At 44.1% G+C, this 13,065-nt stretch overlaps 1 protein-coding gene across 18 annotated transcripts in view; it reads right to left on the bottom strand.

Annotated features, from left to right (window-relative positions):
- SIPA1L2 (signal induced proliferation associated 1 like 2) overlaps positions 1-13,065 on the bottom strand; it is a 300,638-nt gene that overhangs the window by 69,334 nt on the left and 218,239 nt on the right. For 17 of the 18 annotated variants that reach the window (XM_037025563.2, XM_037025562.2, XM_073241286.1 and 14 more), the window contains 5 exons: positions 11,574-11,674; positions 11,139-11,242; positions 9,125-9,513; positions 4,888-5,112; positions 593-746 (listed from right to left, as the gene is read on the bottom strand). In XM_037025563.2, the coding sequence (XP_036881458.1) occupies positions 593-746; positions 4,888-5,112; positions 9,125-9,513; positions 11,139-11,242; positions 11,574-11,674 (973 nt within the window). The remainder of the gene's footprint in view (positions 1-592; positions 747-4,887; positions 5,113-9,124; positions 9,514-11,138; positions 11,243-11,573; positions 11,675-13,065) is intronic. The other variant, XM_037025572.2, reaches the window with a different exon arrangement.

Below are 13,065 nucleotides of genomic sequence, written 5' to 3'. Positions count from 1 at the left end.
AGACTGACCTTCCCTTGGAATTGCTGCGCATGGCATGGTGCAAGTTCCATCCTATTTATAATGCCGATCAGATACTATGATATCTAACTCTAGCCTATTGCCAGAATAGGATTACATCAAAGATGGACAGCTTAGGGCAGAGGATAGAATTCTGGAGCAAAAATCAGGTGGTATGAATTTTAACAGCTACTGTCTCTGATCACCTGTGTGTCCAGGTACTGTATGAGGCTCTGCCATGGTACTTCGGAGTTTGCTGTTAACTCTGCAGTACACGTAATAGCTCCTTTTTTCAGAGGAGGATGCTGGGCCCAGAGGTCAAATCACATGCACAAAGTCACATAGCTGGGATTCGAGGCCAGACCAGCCTGACTCTAGCTACTTCTATCTAGGCTAGAAGCTGCCCTTGCTAACCTCTTCCAGGCTCACATTGTTCATTGGTAGAATGAACAATGCAGTTGGCAAGCCTGATGGCCCAGGGCTGATGGCAGGATCAGAAGGTATAAGGCATGCAGAGTACTCTGAAAACTGTAGAGTCTTTTTAGGCTTTCTTTAGTGTTTCTGGTAACTTCAAAGCCCCACAGAAGTCACTAACCTTCCTTCTCCTCTCCTCCCCTAAGGGGCTGTCAGGAAGCATCAATTTCAGAAAGTCTTCTTTTGACAGAACATGTGGAGTTTCTGAAGCAGCATCTCCCACCACTGTCTGATGCTGAGTTGCTGTGGAGATGAGATCCATCTCGTCATACAGCCTGTTGACACAAACCACAAGGGGAATTAGGAGAAGAGGTCAGCCTATTTGTAAAGTGCCTAGAGTCTTAAGAATTCAAGTCTGGTAACCAGTGTCAACCACCACATATACAGAATTCTGAACTATTAAGTCAGCTCATTTTTACTGCATTTGCTCTAGATCCCCATGTCATTTTACATTTGTGAATTGAGCTCAACTGCAAAGTTAGATTTCTGAATAATTCAGAAACAAATCAAATCCTCTAAGCCCGGGATGAGAAAAAATATAGCCAACTTTAAAACTAAGGCTGTGTTTTCCCTTTCCTTCCCTTTCCTAATCTATGTCAGCAAAAGCAGTTTCGGTAATTCATCAGATTATCCTCTGTCCTTCAAAGGAAGAGCCCTGTGCTTCTCAAGAACCTGAGAGGGCGCTTCTCCTGCAGTTGGACAGCCACACCCCATTTCTCACATAGGCAACCAAGAGAGACACACTCGAGGGGGCTTGAAGTTTAAGAGTAATTAATTCAGGCATGTGCCAAGTATGTTTTATTATCAGGAATTTCAGAAAGCTGTTTGGATAAATAAAGCAGCTGTCTCCCTTAATTATCAGTATATAAAAATGTATTTATGGACAACAAAATATAAAAACTGTCTAGCTGAATTACTGTTTTCAGCTCTTTTCCAGGGAGAAAAAGGGGGAGTCCTTTTTAAAAGGGTTACTCTGGAAATGCAAACTGAGCAAGCAAACATTCCTGAGTGCACAGTGACAATCCGTGGCTGTGCTGTCAGCAGGAGTGAGGGCTCTTTGCCCCATGACCTGGAACCTAACACTCTAGGAATCTCTGGCCCAATGCAGCAGCAACAGGGATGGTGTGTAGGTTACCACATGTCACGGAGATGACTCTATTTCAAAGGCCAGGTTATCATGTCACAGTATGACAGCTCAGGGGAAATTATCAGAATAAAACTCAAGTGCTCAAAATTAACAATGATTTATCTGGAAATCCCCATGGCATCTGATTTGTTTCTGAGACAGGTCAGACCTCCCCACACTTCTAAGTTTTTGAAGCCCCAGCAACACCAACAACGTGAGCAAACATTGGCTGTGAAAAGAGGCTTTTAAAACCTTTAAAACATGCCTGGAGATTTGGTGACCATGGCGTGTGCAAAGGGAAAAAGGTGAGGGAGGTTTTGGGAAAAGCGTGTCCAAGGGGCCAGCTTTTGATCCTGGGATTTGGAGGTGGGAGGTGCTCAAGAGCCCCAGGCCCTATTTGCTTTGGGAAGGAGGTAGGGGAAAGCCTGTGTGCTGTCAATAACTCACAGATAAAAACTATGACATGTAGCCACTAATAAAACATGCTATTCTTGTTTTCCCTGGTGTTTGAATAAAAATCACTAGCCTTTTCTGCTGAATTAGTAATTTTATTAAAACTACCAAATGATACATCAGTATGCTCCAGAGGGTCTGCTCTCTATCAGTCACTAGGCATAGAGGTGAGCGGGAAGTCACAGGGTTGGGACAGAGGTGCAGAGAAAGGCCAGGTTGGAAGGGTGCTGGCTTCAGGAAACTGGGTCAGAAACTTGGGAAAGGCATTTAGGCAGAGGGAAGTGCATGGATGGAGGCACAGAGGCTGGGGACAAAAAAAATCAACTGGGGCAGTAAGAGTAGAGCTAACAGGTAGAGTAGGGGGCGGGATGGATGGGGATGGGGTTTGGAATCAGGTATGGGATAAATTCAGGAGGATTACCTGTGCTGTGCTAAGCTGTTACTCTGAAGATATAAGGGTCTAGAAAGACTACAAATGGAGAAGCAAATAAACTTTGAATATCAGAAGGACAAAAAAACATATAGGGTTTTTTTCTGCAAAACGATACAGAAAGTGGGTGGAAACCAGGTAAGGTGCCCCACATAGTCAGGGAAGAGGGGCAAGGACCCGGGGTGATGGAGTCGAGGCCAGAGACATGGAGAGGTGATGGACACTATGGAGAACCAGTGAGAGGCGGGTAGCAGTGTGGAGTCTGGGACAGAACCTGTATCTGACTTGATGACCAATTGGGCAGAGAATAGTGAAAGGAGAGCAGGTTTCAGGACAGGTTAGGAAACATGCAACTAAAACGGGCGTCACTCTTTCATAATCGATGTCATGTGTCATGGAATACTGTTCTGTGAGGAGGTGATGCGGTACTGCAATCAGTAATCTCATCTTTGTACTTTTCCCCCATCCCACTGGGGATTCCTGAAAATGGGGCCGGAGGGCTGCTGTGTATCTCCCATGCCTAGTACCACTTTTCACACAGATAAACACAGCAGTGTTGATCACGACAGAAGAACATATCTAGAAGCCCTCTATTTTTGGACCAGTGAGCAGAATGGTTTCCCAACTGGTGAACCACAGAGGAGAAAAACAGGCCACAGCTGCAGTCCTCCAAGGCTCCCTTGGAAATGAAAGAGCGGCTCTTGTTAGCTGCATTTTAAAACATAAGGTTATGTTATTAACAAAATAATCAGTGAGGGTTCTACATTATGATTTTAAAGAAGTACCTGGCAATCTCAGAGTCATGTGAAACTTCTGGAGGGTACAGCTGAGTTTCTATTTTGTGCACAGGGAGACACTAATATTCTCTAATTCTCAGTGGTTCAAACACTGTACTTGGCTGTTGTTTCTTCTAACTGATTCTTTAGTGGTTTGGTGAGACTGGTGTGATGTAGTTGGTGCAGCCCAGGATAACGGCAGGTCCTACAGTCTTCATTTCCACATTAAGTAGAGTAGTTGCTCATTTTAGAAGCACTCTGCTTAGCTGGACAGGCCTGGCATGCTTGCTACACCTGACGGATGACATGATACACTGCAAAGAGATCTGGCCTGAGGCCCTGGAGGCCTGGGTTCAAATCCCAGCACTAAGCTCATGTGTGATGGGAAATAACTGCCCTGCCCCAGGGACGCGAACCTCTTTCTCACAACGTTAAAGATGCTGCCTCGCATTTCCTTAAAGTTGCTGTCACCACAGCCATGAGTTAAAATGCACAAATTCTGGGGGGTACTCTTGAATGAAAAATACCCAAATGGACTCCTTTTTCCCTTTCCCGACTCTTCAAGAGAGCCCTTTCCTAAAACACAGTGCTCACACTGAAATGCAAATGACTTAAAAGGCAGAAGAGAATTACTGTGAGGCACCCAGAAGACTCTGATAGAAATACCAACAATGTCATTAGAACATTTGCATTTATGATCAAAAGGTGCAGTTATTACTATGCAATTCCTCTCTAAGTAACTCATTTGCAATTATTGACATGATGTCCACACTTGATTTTAGCATTAAAATGACTTTTCCTCCAGAAGGCAGTATTATGCTAACCATATTTAGGAAGTGGGATCCTTTTTAAAGGAAAAAAAGTGATCCTACTCACTGGCCAACCTTAAGATCTAAAAGAGTTTTTCTGCAAGTCAGTGTGGCCCCATGCACCCAGGAGCTCTGATCATGCTATCAGTGTGGGCAGACACAGCAAAGCACAGGGACGTCATAGTTATTTTTTTTAAGTTTCTTTTAAAACATAAGCAAACCAACAGCTACATAGCTCTGACCAGCCTTGCTCCACATTCTTGAAATGTGATTTCTTGTCTCTTCAAAGAGATAATGGCATAATCTTCACAGTGCTACAAAATGGGTTATTAGCATTTTTTTTCTGTTTTCAAACAGATATAAAACATCCCTCCCACCTGCCCCCACAAAGCCCTACAACTGAAAGGGAAATCAAAGTCATGTTAAAATTAGGCAAAATACCTTTTCTTTTATGATGTCACATACATAACAACTTTAAAAAACACAGTCACGGACTCTGGAAATTCAGACTGTCCTTGAACTTGTTTATTTACAGGCTCTACCCTCACACCATCAATAGCACATTACTACGACTCCTGTATTGCAGGCAGCTGTTTTAATGTAACAACAGAAAACAATTTTCTTTTAATTTTATATGCAAAAATTAAGGAAAGAGAAGACTTGTAAAGAGAACTATAAATGCCAACATTTAAAGGGTTTACAAATATGTTTCTAGATTATTCTTTTTTAGAAAATGTATTTCTCTTGGGGGAAAAACACATTTGCTTAGTCCATCCCCCCAAATGTATGAAGTTACCTACGAAGACCTGCCAGCCACCTTACCCCTGACAATCAGTCACTTCGGGCTCCTCAGGTGGCGGGCTGCCTTCTGATTTCTTCCAGCCAATGACATATTTGTTCACTGCCCCTTGTCTGTGGTAGGGCTTGGACATGGACCCAGGGATCTGTTGCCCGCCGCTGTGAGACACGATGTAGACTTTGGATGTATCCAGAGACCCACTGTTTTTGGAACAGTGAGCTGAAGGGCTTCCTGAGTGGTGTGAGCCGCTGAAGAGAAAACCAGAGAAAGCTGAACCACATCAGAGTTCAGTGGAGCTGGCATGTTACCAAACCCAGAGCCACAAGGCTTTATTCCTGTCCTTCTCTGTGAGCAAAATCAGGCAGAGTGAGGCAGAGACAGCCATTTTCCTACCGTGTGTCTTGCTAGAATGCCTCATTTTCCACAGGCTATTGATGCTCATGTGCAAACTGTATGTCTGTGGCCAGGGGGATGTTAAAAACACAGCCACAGGAATATAATAGAAAAATGAGCAACATGCTTAACCTGGTGCTCCAAAAGAGAGGAAATTCAAATGGTGAATAAACCTAGGAGAAGGTGCTCAACCTCAGCTGTCACTAGAGAAATGCCAGTTGCAAACCATAATAGAGTATCGCAACACACTCACCTGATCAGCAAAAGTGGGAATGCTGATAGTAAGTGCCCAGTGTCCGCCAATCTGGAGCACTGGGCACTCCCCTACTGCTGATGGGAGGAAAAAGTCAAACAGTTTGGAAAGCATCTGGGCATTACTTGTAAAGGTGTGCACCTGCATAGCACAGGACCCAGCAATTCTGCTCCTAAGTGTATACCCCCCAACACATGTGATCATAAGCAGGTGACAGTATTGATGGGAGCACTGATCTTAATAGCTCCCCAGTCAATGGTCAATTAGTAAACACAAATGAATAAAGGGAATACTCCATGACCGAATGAACTGAGGGTACAGACAACAACTTGGTGAATCACAGAGATATAATGTAGAAAGAGAAGTAAATCACTAAGTACATCGAGTGTGATTCCCCTTTTTAATAAAGTTCGTAATTAGGCAAAATTAACAATATGCATTCAGGAATATATGTAATAGTAGTAACACTATAAAGAACAGTGAAGGAATGAGTATCATGAAAGCTGGGTTAATGGCCACCTGGAGGGAGAAGAGAAGCAGATGTGAGTGGGGGGACACAGGGGTCTTCTGACCCTGAAATGCCAATTCCTTCTGCTGTAGTAGTTAGATGGGTATTCGCTGTGTTATCATGCAATACAAGAGCAAGAAAATAATATTTAAAAGGCAGAACCTCTAAAAACAACAAACATTTTTTCAGAAAGTCAGTAGTTAGACTGAGGGCAGGACTTCCCCACTGACTATATGACCGTCCCTGGAAATACAGAAGTCCAGAAATCTTTTTTAATTCAAGAAGGTCAACAATGTAATATTTTATGAAAAATGTGCAAAACTAGAGATAAGGAATTATTTTACAAATGCGAAATTTTTAAATGTTTACAGTTCTAATGTCAGAGTGCAGAAAGGCAGGCAAGCTGCACTTTCAGAAAAGGTGCCACCCAAGTGCAATTTGAGGATTCTGGGGTCACACTGCCTGGGACCCCATGCTGGCTCTGTCATGCAGCAGTGAGAAACTCTCAGCCAGTTTCTTAATGTCAATTTTCTCACCTGTAAAATGGGACAACAACTGTATCCACCCTCAGAAATTTGTTTTGAAGGCTGAGTTAATATATTAGTGGAGCACTCAGAATGTGCTTGGTACGATATAATGCCAGGATAAGCATGATACAAATGTTGTTAAATTTTAAAAGACCAGCATGAAATTATTCATAAGTAAGTTTTGCTATTGAAAGAGTTTACCATGGGGTCCCCAGGTAGCAAGCTCCCTGGGATGATAAAATATAATCTTACTCTGAAACCTGACTAGCATATATTTTTACTAAAAAGAAGGGCAAGCGGCATAATGATGGAAGAGGTAATGAACCCATTTTTCAGTCTTTACATACTGGAGACACTGTGATATTTGAGAAACTAAAGAAGAAAACAAACAGGAAGAACACCTCATGTACTCCTAGGAAGCTGGCAGTCAGTTGGGTGCTGCTGAGTGTGACTCCAGGCTCCCTCACTTTGGGCTCTAAGTTGTGGGCTCTGGGGGAGATGTTTTACTGCTTTCCTATGTCCAAAGCCACCTAAGAAATACACAAGGATGAGACAGGTACTGGGAAAGCAGTGAATGAGCGCCTCCCATTTCCTGGGGTACACACCCTTAGTAAATAAACCCTTTAACATGAAAACTCCACAGCCAGGCAATGGGCTCTGAAGGCCTGTTTATTTTTCCCTAAGCTTCTAATTTTGAAAAACGAAGGTTATAAAAGCAGTCGAGTAGCATCCATATGCCCTTCATACACCGACTGTTAACAGCCTTACTAGGTCTGCACAATTCCTTTCCCTATGGGTTACTCCAAACTGTTTGTTAGTTGCAAACCTGGTAACATCATACTCCTATTTTGCAGCATGTATTTGTTAAAAGTAAGGACATCCTTCCACACAGTAACAGCATGACTGTCACACTAGGGAAATCAGGCATTAATGCAATACTGCTATCTAAGATAGAGCCCAGATTCTAACTTCTCAATTGTCCCCATAATAGGTAGGGCTTTAGTTTCCCATGCAGAGCACAAAGAAGGGCTGTGCCTGCCTGTAGTGACTGTAGTCATCATGGTTTTAAAGCCTTTGATTATCCCTGAGATGTTTTATAGTTAAGGTTCATGTTTCCCCCCTGAAATTACCGAACTGAGTAAGAATAGGGATAGCTTGGTCCCAATCCCTATGTGTTTTTCCATTTGTTTTTATAAAAGATATTTTCCTAATTCAGACTTGGTTAAAAGTGTCTTTTACCCCAAGAGTAAAATATCTCAAAGTTAAACTCTAAGTACAAATTTACTGAATTGATTTGTTGAGCAATATGGTAAAAAGCTGTGTTTAGCAGCAGTATAGATATCACTTTAATTTTTAGACATCACTATAAAAATTCTCTGAAGCTGGTAAACTTTCTAGAGTGTTGGCAATAGCTTTTCATGAATCCTTTCCTTCTGAAGTTCATATCTTAGAGTTTCACTGCCATGCTCCAATCATGTGTACTAAAAGAAGGGTATGATGACATGAATAATGGTAAACAACAGATAATCACATGAGCCATTTATAGGAGAATCCAGAATATGGGTATATTTTTTTTGGCATTTGATTTATTACACTTTCCAAATCTTGCTTAGGCTAATATGAATACTGCTCTGCATTCTGACCTCTCATCTAAGTGCCCTGCCCTCACAGGAATTAAAAAATGGCTTTACTGAATTAAAAGAACTGAGCAGCAGGAGTCCTACTAGGTATATGCTTCTCCTGCTTACTGGGCAATCCCTGCACGGGGCTCCACCCCACCCTGCCTTTTCCTCACGTCACCACAGCTTGTCCTAAAGAGTGCGAGGTCCTCCCTCCCCCTCCTCAGTACAGTCCTGGAATGTTCTGTACTCATAGTTCTGTACTAGCCTTATCCATCCAGGGAAGAGGCAGCTGGGAGTAGGCGTGTGTGTGCTGGGGCTGGAGGCGGTGACGGTGAAAACTAGAGTATTAAGACTGTGGGCCTGGTCTCCTGGGACTGCCAACTGAGAAGAGTTGATCCCTCATGCCATCTACCTCCCCAGGGGGCTATAACTCAGCACACGTTTCTCAAGCACTCTTCTTAGAGTTCATGCCTTCACTCAACAAATCCTTGAATGCCTACCCCTCAACATGGAGCTGCATCGAGTGATAGATATAACGCGAACACAACACGTCAGGTCCCTTTCAGCCTCCGAACACAGAGAAGACCCTGGGCTGCACACAGACAGTGCAGAGGCAGCCATCATGACCGTTCATTACGACCTGGGTGCTGTCTAGCTCACCACTCCTTCTCTTAAAACTCTAGGGACCACAAATTGAATTGGGAGAGGTGAGTGGCCTGATGAGAGCAATTAACATCTCTACACAGTTTTCTCACAAATTTAAAGAGAAAGAAAAATAAAATTATAAACAATGACTTATTTATATATAAATTTCAGACTTCAGAAATAAGCCCTTTAAAAAGGTGACAGCCCATCTCACCTGCTCACATTGTTCCTATTTTAGGACCCTACTCCCACCCCAGTAGCTGATGCACCAGGATGCACAGGAGGTGTAAGCAGGTGCTGGTGAGCACCTACCTGGAATGAGAAGAGATCTCACTGAGGTCACCCAGGCTGCCGTCTGCAGTGGTGCCAGCAGAGATGGTGGGTGCATAGCTGTGGACTGTGTACATCTTCACTTGCTCCTCCTCAGGCCCCGAGATGTCAGCAGCGTCAGCCCACTGTTCTGCCTGACTATGGACCATGGACCTGCTGCCTGTCAGGTGCGCGGGGCCGAGGACTGCAGTGGCTATGCATGGGGCGGTGTCGATGCCACTGTCAGTGGATGCACCTTTGATGTAGGTCAGCCTCAGCAATTCAGGGTCCATCAGGTCCCCAGACCCATAGTGCTTGTCATCGCTGTTGCTGGAGGTGTTACTGGACAGTGTATTGCTGCTGGAGTGACTGGAGCAGCTTTTATCTCCAATCTTGGAAGAAGAAACGAGAAGGCTTTAATGAATGCCATACTCGGCTTCCTTAAGAAAGCAGTCATTCTCACCCAGACTCAAAAAACTACAAACCAAATGACCTCACCCACACTCTTTTTACTCCCTCTTTAAGTGAGGCAATGATAGAATTTTTTAAAAAATCTTGATTTATGCAAAAGTCCTTGATTCATAATTCCTCCCATAATTCGTCTTAAATGAAATGGGCATCTTTTCAAGTCTTTGTTCAATGATTTGTGCATGAAGCACCAAAGTCTTGCCATGGTGTCGCTAACCAAAATATAAACAGTGAAGGTTATATAAACTGGGAATGCACATAGACAATTAATCAAAGGAGGATAGAAGCTTTTTATCAAGAAAATTCCTCTGTGACAAATTACAGTGTCAGCCCTGGGACTGGGGCAAAGCCCTGGGCTTGAATCACAGTGGTAGGCCTTTGGCAGTCATTTAGCTCCTCTCTGTGCTTATAATACTGAGCTCAGATGATTGATGTACAGACCCAGATGATGCAGAAGCACTTTGCAGCTGCAAAGCGCAATATAAGGATAAGCCATTTCTCCAAAAGGGCCCAAGTCAGAGACTACCCCAATGCTAACAAGATTGCTTTGTGGTCACTGGAAGACATCAAGAGAACAGAATCAATGTTCCCATCTGACTGATGTGCTCATACAGGCATGGCTCCTCTTCATAGCCTGAGAAATCAGCCAGACCTGAGGCATCAGCCACGCACTGTGAATTCAAAAACAGTCATGCCCTGATCTATGTAAAGTGGCCTAGCCTTTTCTTCTGTCATTCCATCCCATTAGATCCTTAAGCAAGTCCCCTTGATCTTTTTATCATTCTCAAGTCTACTCCTATCCCTTTGCTTAAGCCACTGTTAGAAGTTTGTAAAGGTGGAATCAAAGGGATGCTGTGAGGGAAGGACTGTCCCGTAAGTTTACTAATGCTCAGCTTGAAGCTCAGTGGCATGTGAACAAATAGGAAACACTGCATCAGGAGCCCATACAGTTTCTTCATCTGTGAAGTAGTTGGCTTTACCTGGTAACAACTGACAGCTCATGCCCTCACGTTCAGCTGAGCATTTTGTTTCATTGATGAGCCTTACCCTCTAGGGATTTTGTGAAGAGTAAAACATGCACAAGTGACTGGAACAGTGTGCTGGGCATGGTTAGGACACCACCCATGCTAGCCAGCTGCTGCTGTCACCATGAGTTGTCTGTGACTGGGTACGGAGTGGTCGGCGACAGGCGGGGTGTCTGACCACACACACCACCTCTGTATTATACCAACAGGTGGACAGATGAAAAACAGGAACACGATTTAGTAACTATTACACTGGATATCAAGGATCAAAAGGCTGTGGATATATGCTTGGTTTTGCCGGTAATTTACTGTGTGATCTTCTTTTGAGATTCTTTATATATCAAGGAAACAAAGGAAAAAAGAAAACTTTGTTTTTATTTATTTACTTCTTTATCTCACCTCTAAGAGACCTATGTGGTAAATGACATGCCCCAAAGGATCCCTGACCATAATGCTAATAAATGGATACCGAGCAGCATCAGAATGGCTGGGTGGGTGATCAGTTATGAGCACAAAGAACTTACATGAGAAAGCTTGTTGGGGGAATCTTTGCAATTCCCATCCTTCTGCAGGGCTCGCTCTTTATACGAACTCAGGACTTTGGAAGGTGGGCCATGCCATTTGGTTTCTGTCACATAAAGAGAGAAGGGTTGAGTATCTATTTCTAGTGTTAACAAAGGAGCAAAGAACACAAGAAGCTGAACAAATGGTTTGGTGAACATGCACAGGATTGTGGTTCTAGGGCTTACTGGAGTCACAAACAGCTCCACCATGACAGAAGGCGGGACCTCTGTTGGCACTGGCTCCCCAGCCATGACTGACCATGTCAGCATGTGCACAGTCATGCTCCCCAAGCATGTGCTGAGTGAGCACACAGATAAACGAGCAATGCCAGGGGACAAAGCAAGAGGGGAGGGGAGGGGAAGGCCAGCAGGGTCCACAGCCCAGTGTCTCATTACCTGGGTGCCTGCCTCCTTCCATGGGGTCCTCATGCTCCTGGGCTCCATCATACTCTAGAGGGCCTGCACCCTGGTGCTCAAGCAGCAGAGGAGACTGGCACCTGCAAAGAGCGTGGAGCTGAGGCCTGGCTGCTCACCAGGTCACCCACCGGCCAGCCCATGGGCTGGCTCCAACAGGTAACTGGAGGAAGACCCTGCATTAGGGGTTCCTTCTGGCCTGTGGCAATGTAGAGTCTGTCAGCCCCATACGTCTGGAATGGCAGGTTCCAGTCTTACCACTGGGTCACCAGAGACCCTCGGATGACAGCTGTCTACAGATGAAGAAGAGCTGCCCAAGGTCAGACCACTTGTCCCAAACAAGTGAGGAGAGCTCACTGCTGTTGGTTTTGGCTTTGTTTTCCAGTGCCTAGAATACAGGCACCGGTATTCCTCTATACTAAATTCTTTAAGAAAAGGAAAATAAGATTGACCAACTCTAGTCTACATATAGGTGGACTTTTTGAAACGAAAACCCCAAATATAACAAAATAATCTTACAAAGGGAAGAAATCACAGAAAACATATCCTCATTTTAAAGTGATCCTTACAGAATCTGGGTTACAGATCCTGGTGTGCAGAAAAAGCCAGAAATGGTTTCTTCACTGATTCAAAAAGCTGCCCTCTACTTTTAAAAATGCAACTCAATTGAGAAAAATGTCTTTACATACAACTTTAAAAAGTCCACCTGTTATCTAAGATAGGAAATGTGTAACTCAGACTGTAACTAGCTAAGCTTCTAAACCCAAGTCAGAAGGTAAGAAGGCTCCAGGGAGATGCCGTCCCCCTGCCCAGGTGAGAGCAGTAAGGGAAAGCTGCTCTTCCCCCAGCACCCTTCCCCATCTGACCTGGCCCTTCTCTCCTCCAAATCAGTGCACCCAGGTGAGACTCAACTGCAAAGCAGCACACAGAAACACAGCTGCCGGGAGCCCCCTGACCTGCCATCTCCTCAGGGACCACAAATGTGCCAACCTTGCCCTTATCTTTCACAAAGCGTATGAATGTTTTCTCTTGATTTCATATGCTTTCTCTGTATCACTCAATTCAGAGTCCCTGTGTCTCCCGTGTCCTTGGGCTTTACGTGACCTCCCTGCTCTAGGACAGCACGCACACATATGCTACAAGGGACAGTCCTCTGCCTGGCATGGGAGGTAACCTTCTGCTGTTCTCAAACAGGAGGCAGAAAAAGATGTCACTTGCTAAACCTGACTTCTTTGATGTGGGGGTGTGTTTTGGAAAAAAACCACTGTCAGTAGAGGCTGTGAATTTATTCCTTGTCAGCGATTTAAATGAGGAGGTAACTCCCAAGGGCCATTGCCTATACAGTCCTCAAGTCCTTAATTTTCACATGTCCAGAAAGACTTTCCTTATTAAAAAAAAAAATAGACAAGCTCAGAATACAGACAAATGAGCACTACCTACATAGAAATGATGAGCTCTGGCCTGGACAGGACTT

Source organism: Manis javanica, chromosome 7 (assembly GCF_040802235.1).
Source record: "Manis javanica isolate MJ-LG chromosome 7, MJ_LKY, whole genome shotgun sequence".
Classification (NCBI taxonomy): domain Eukaryota; kingdom Metazoa; phylum Chordata; class Mammalia; order Pholidota; family Manidae; genus Manis; species Manis javanica.
Note: the sequence above shows the minus strand (reverse complement) of the source record. Positions and strands in the feature narration are given on the sequence as shown.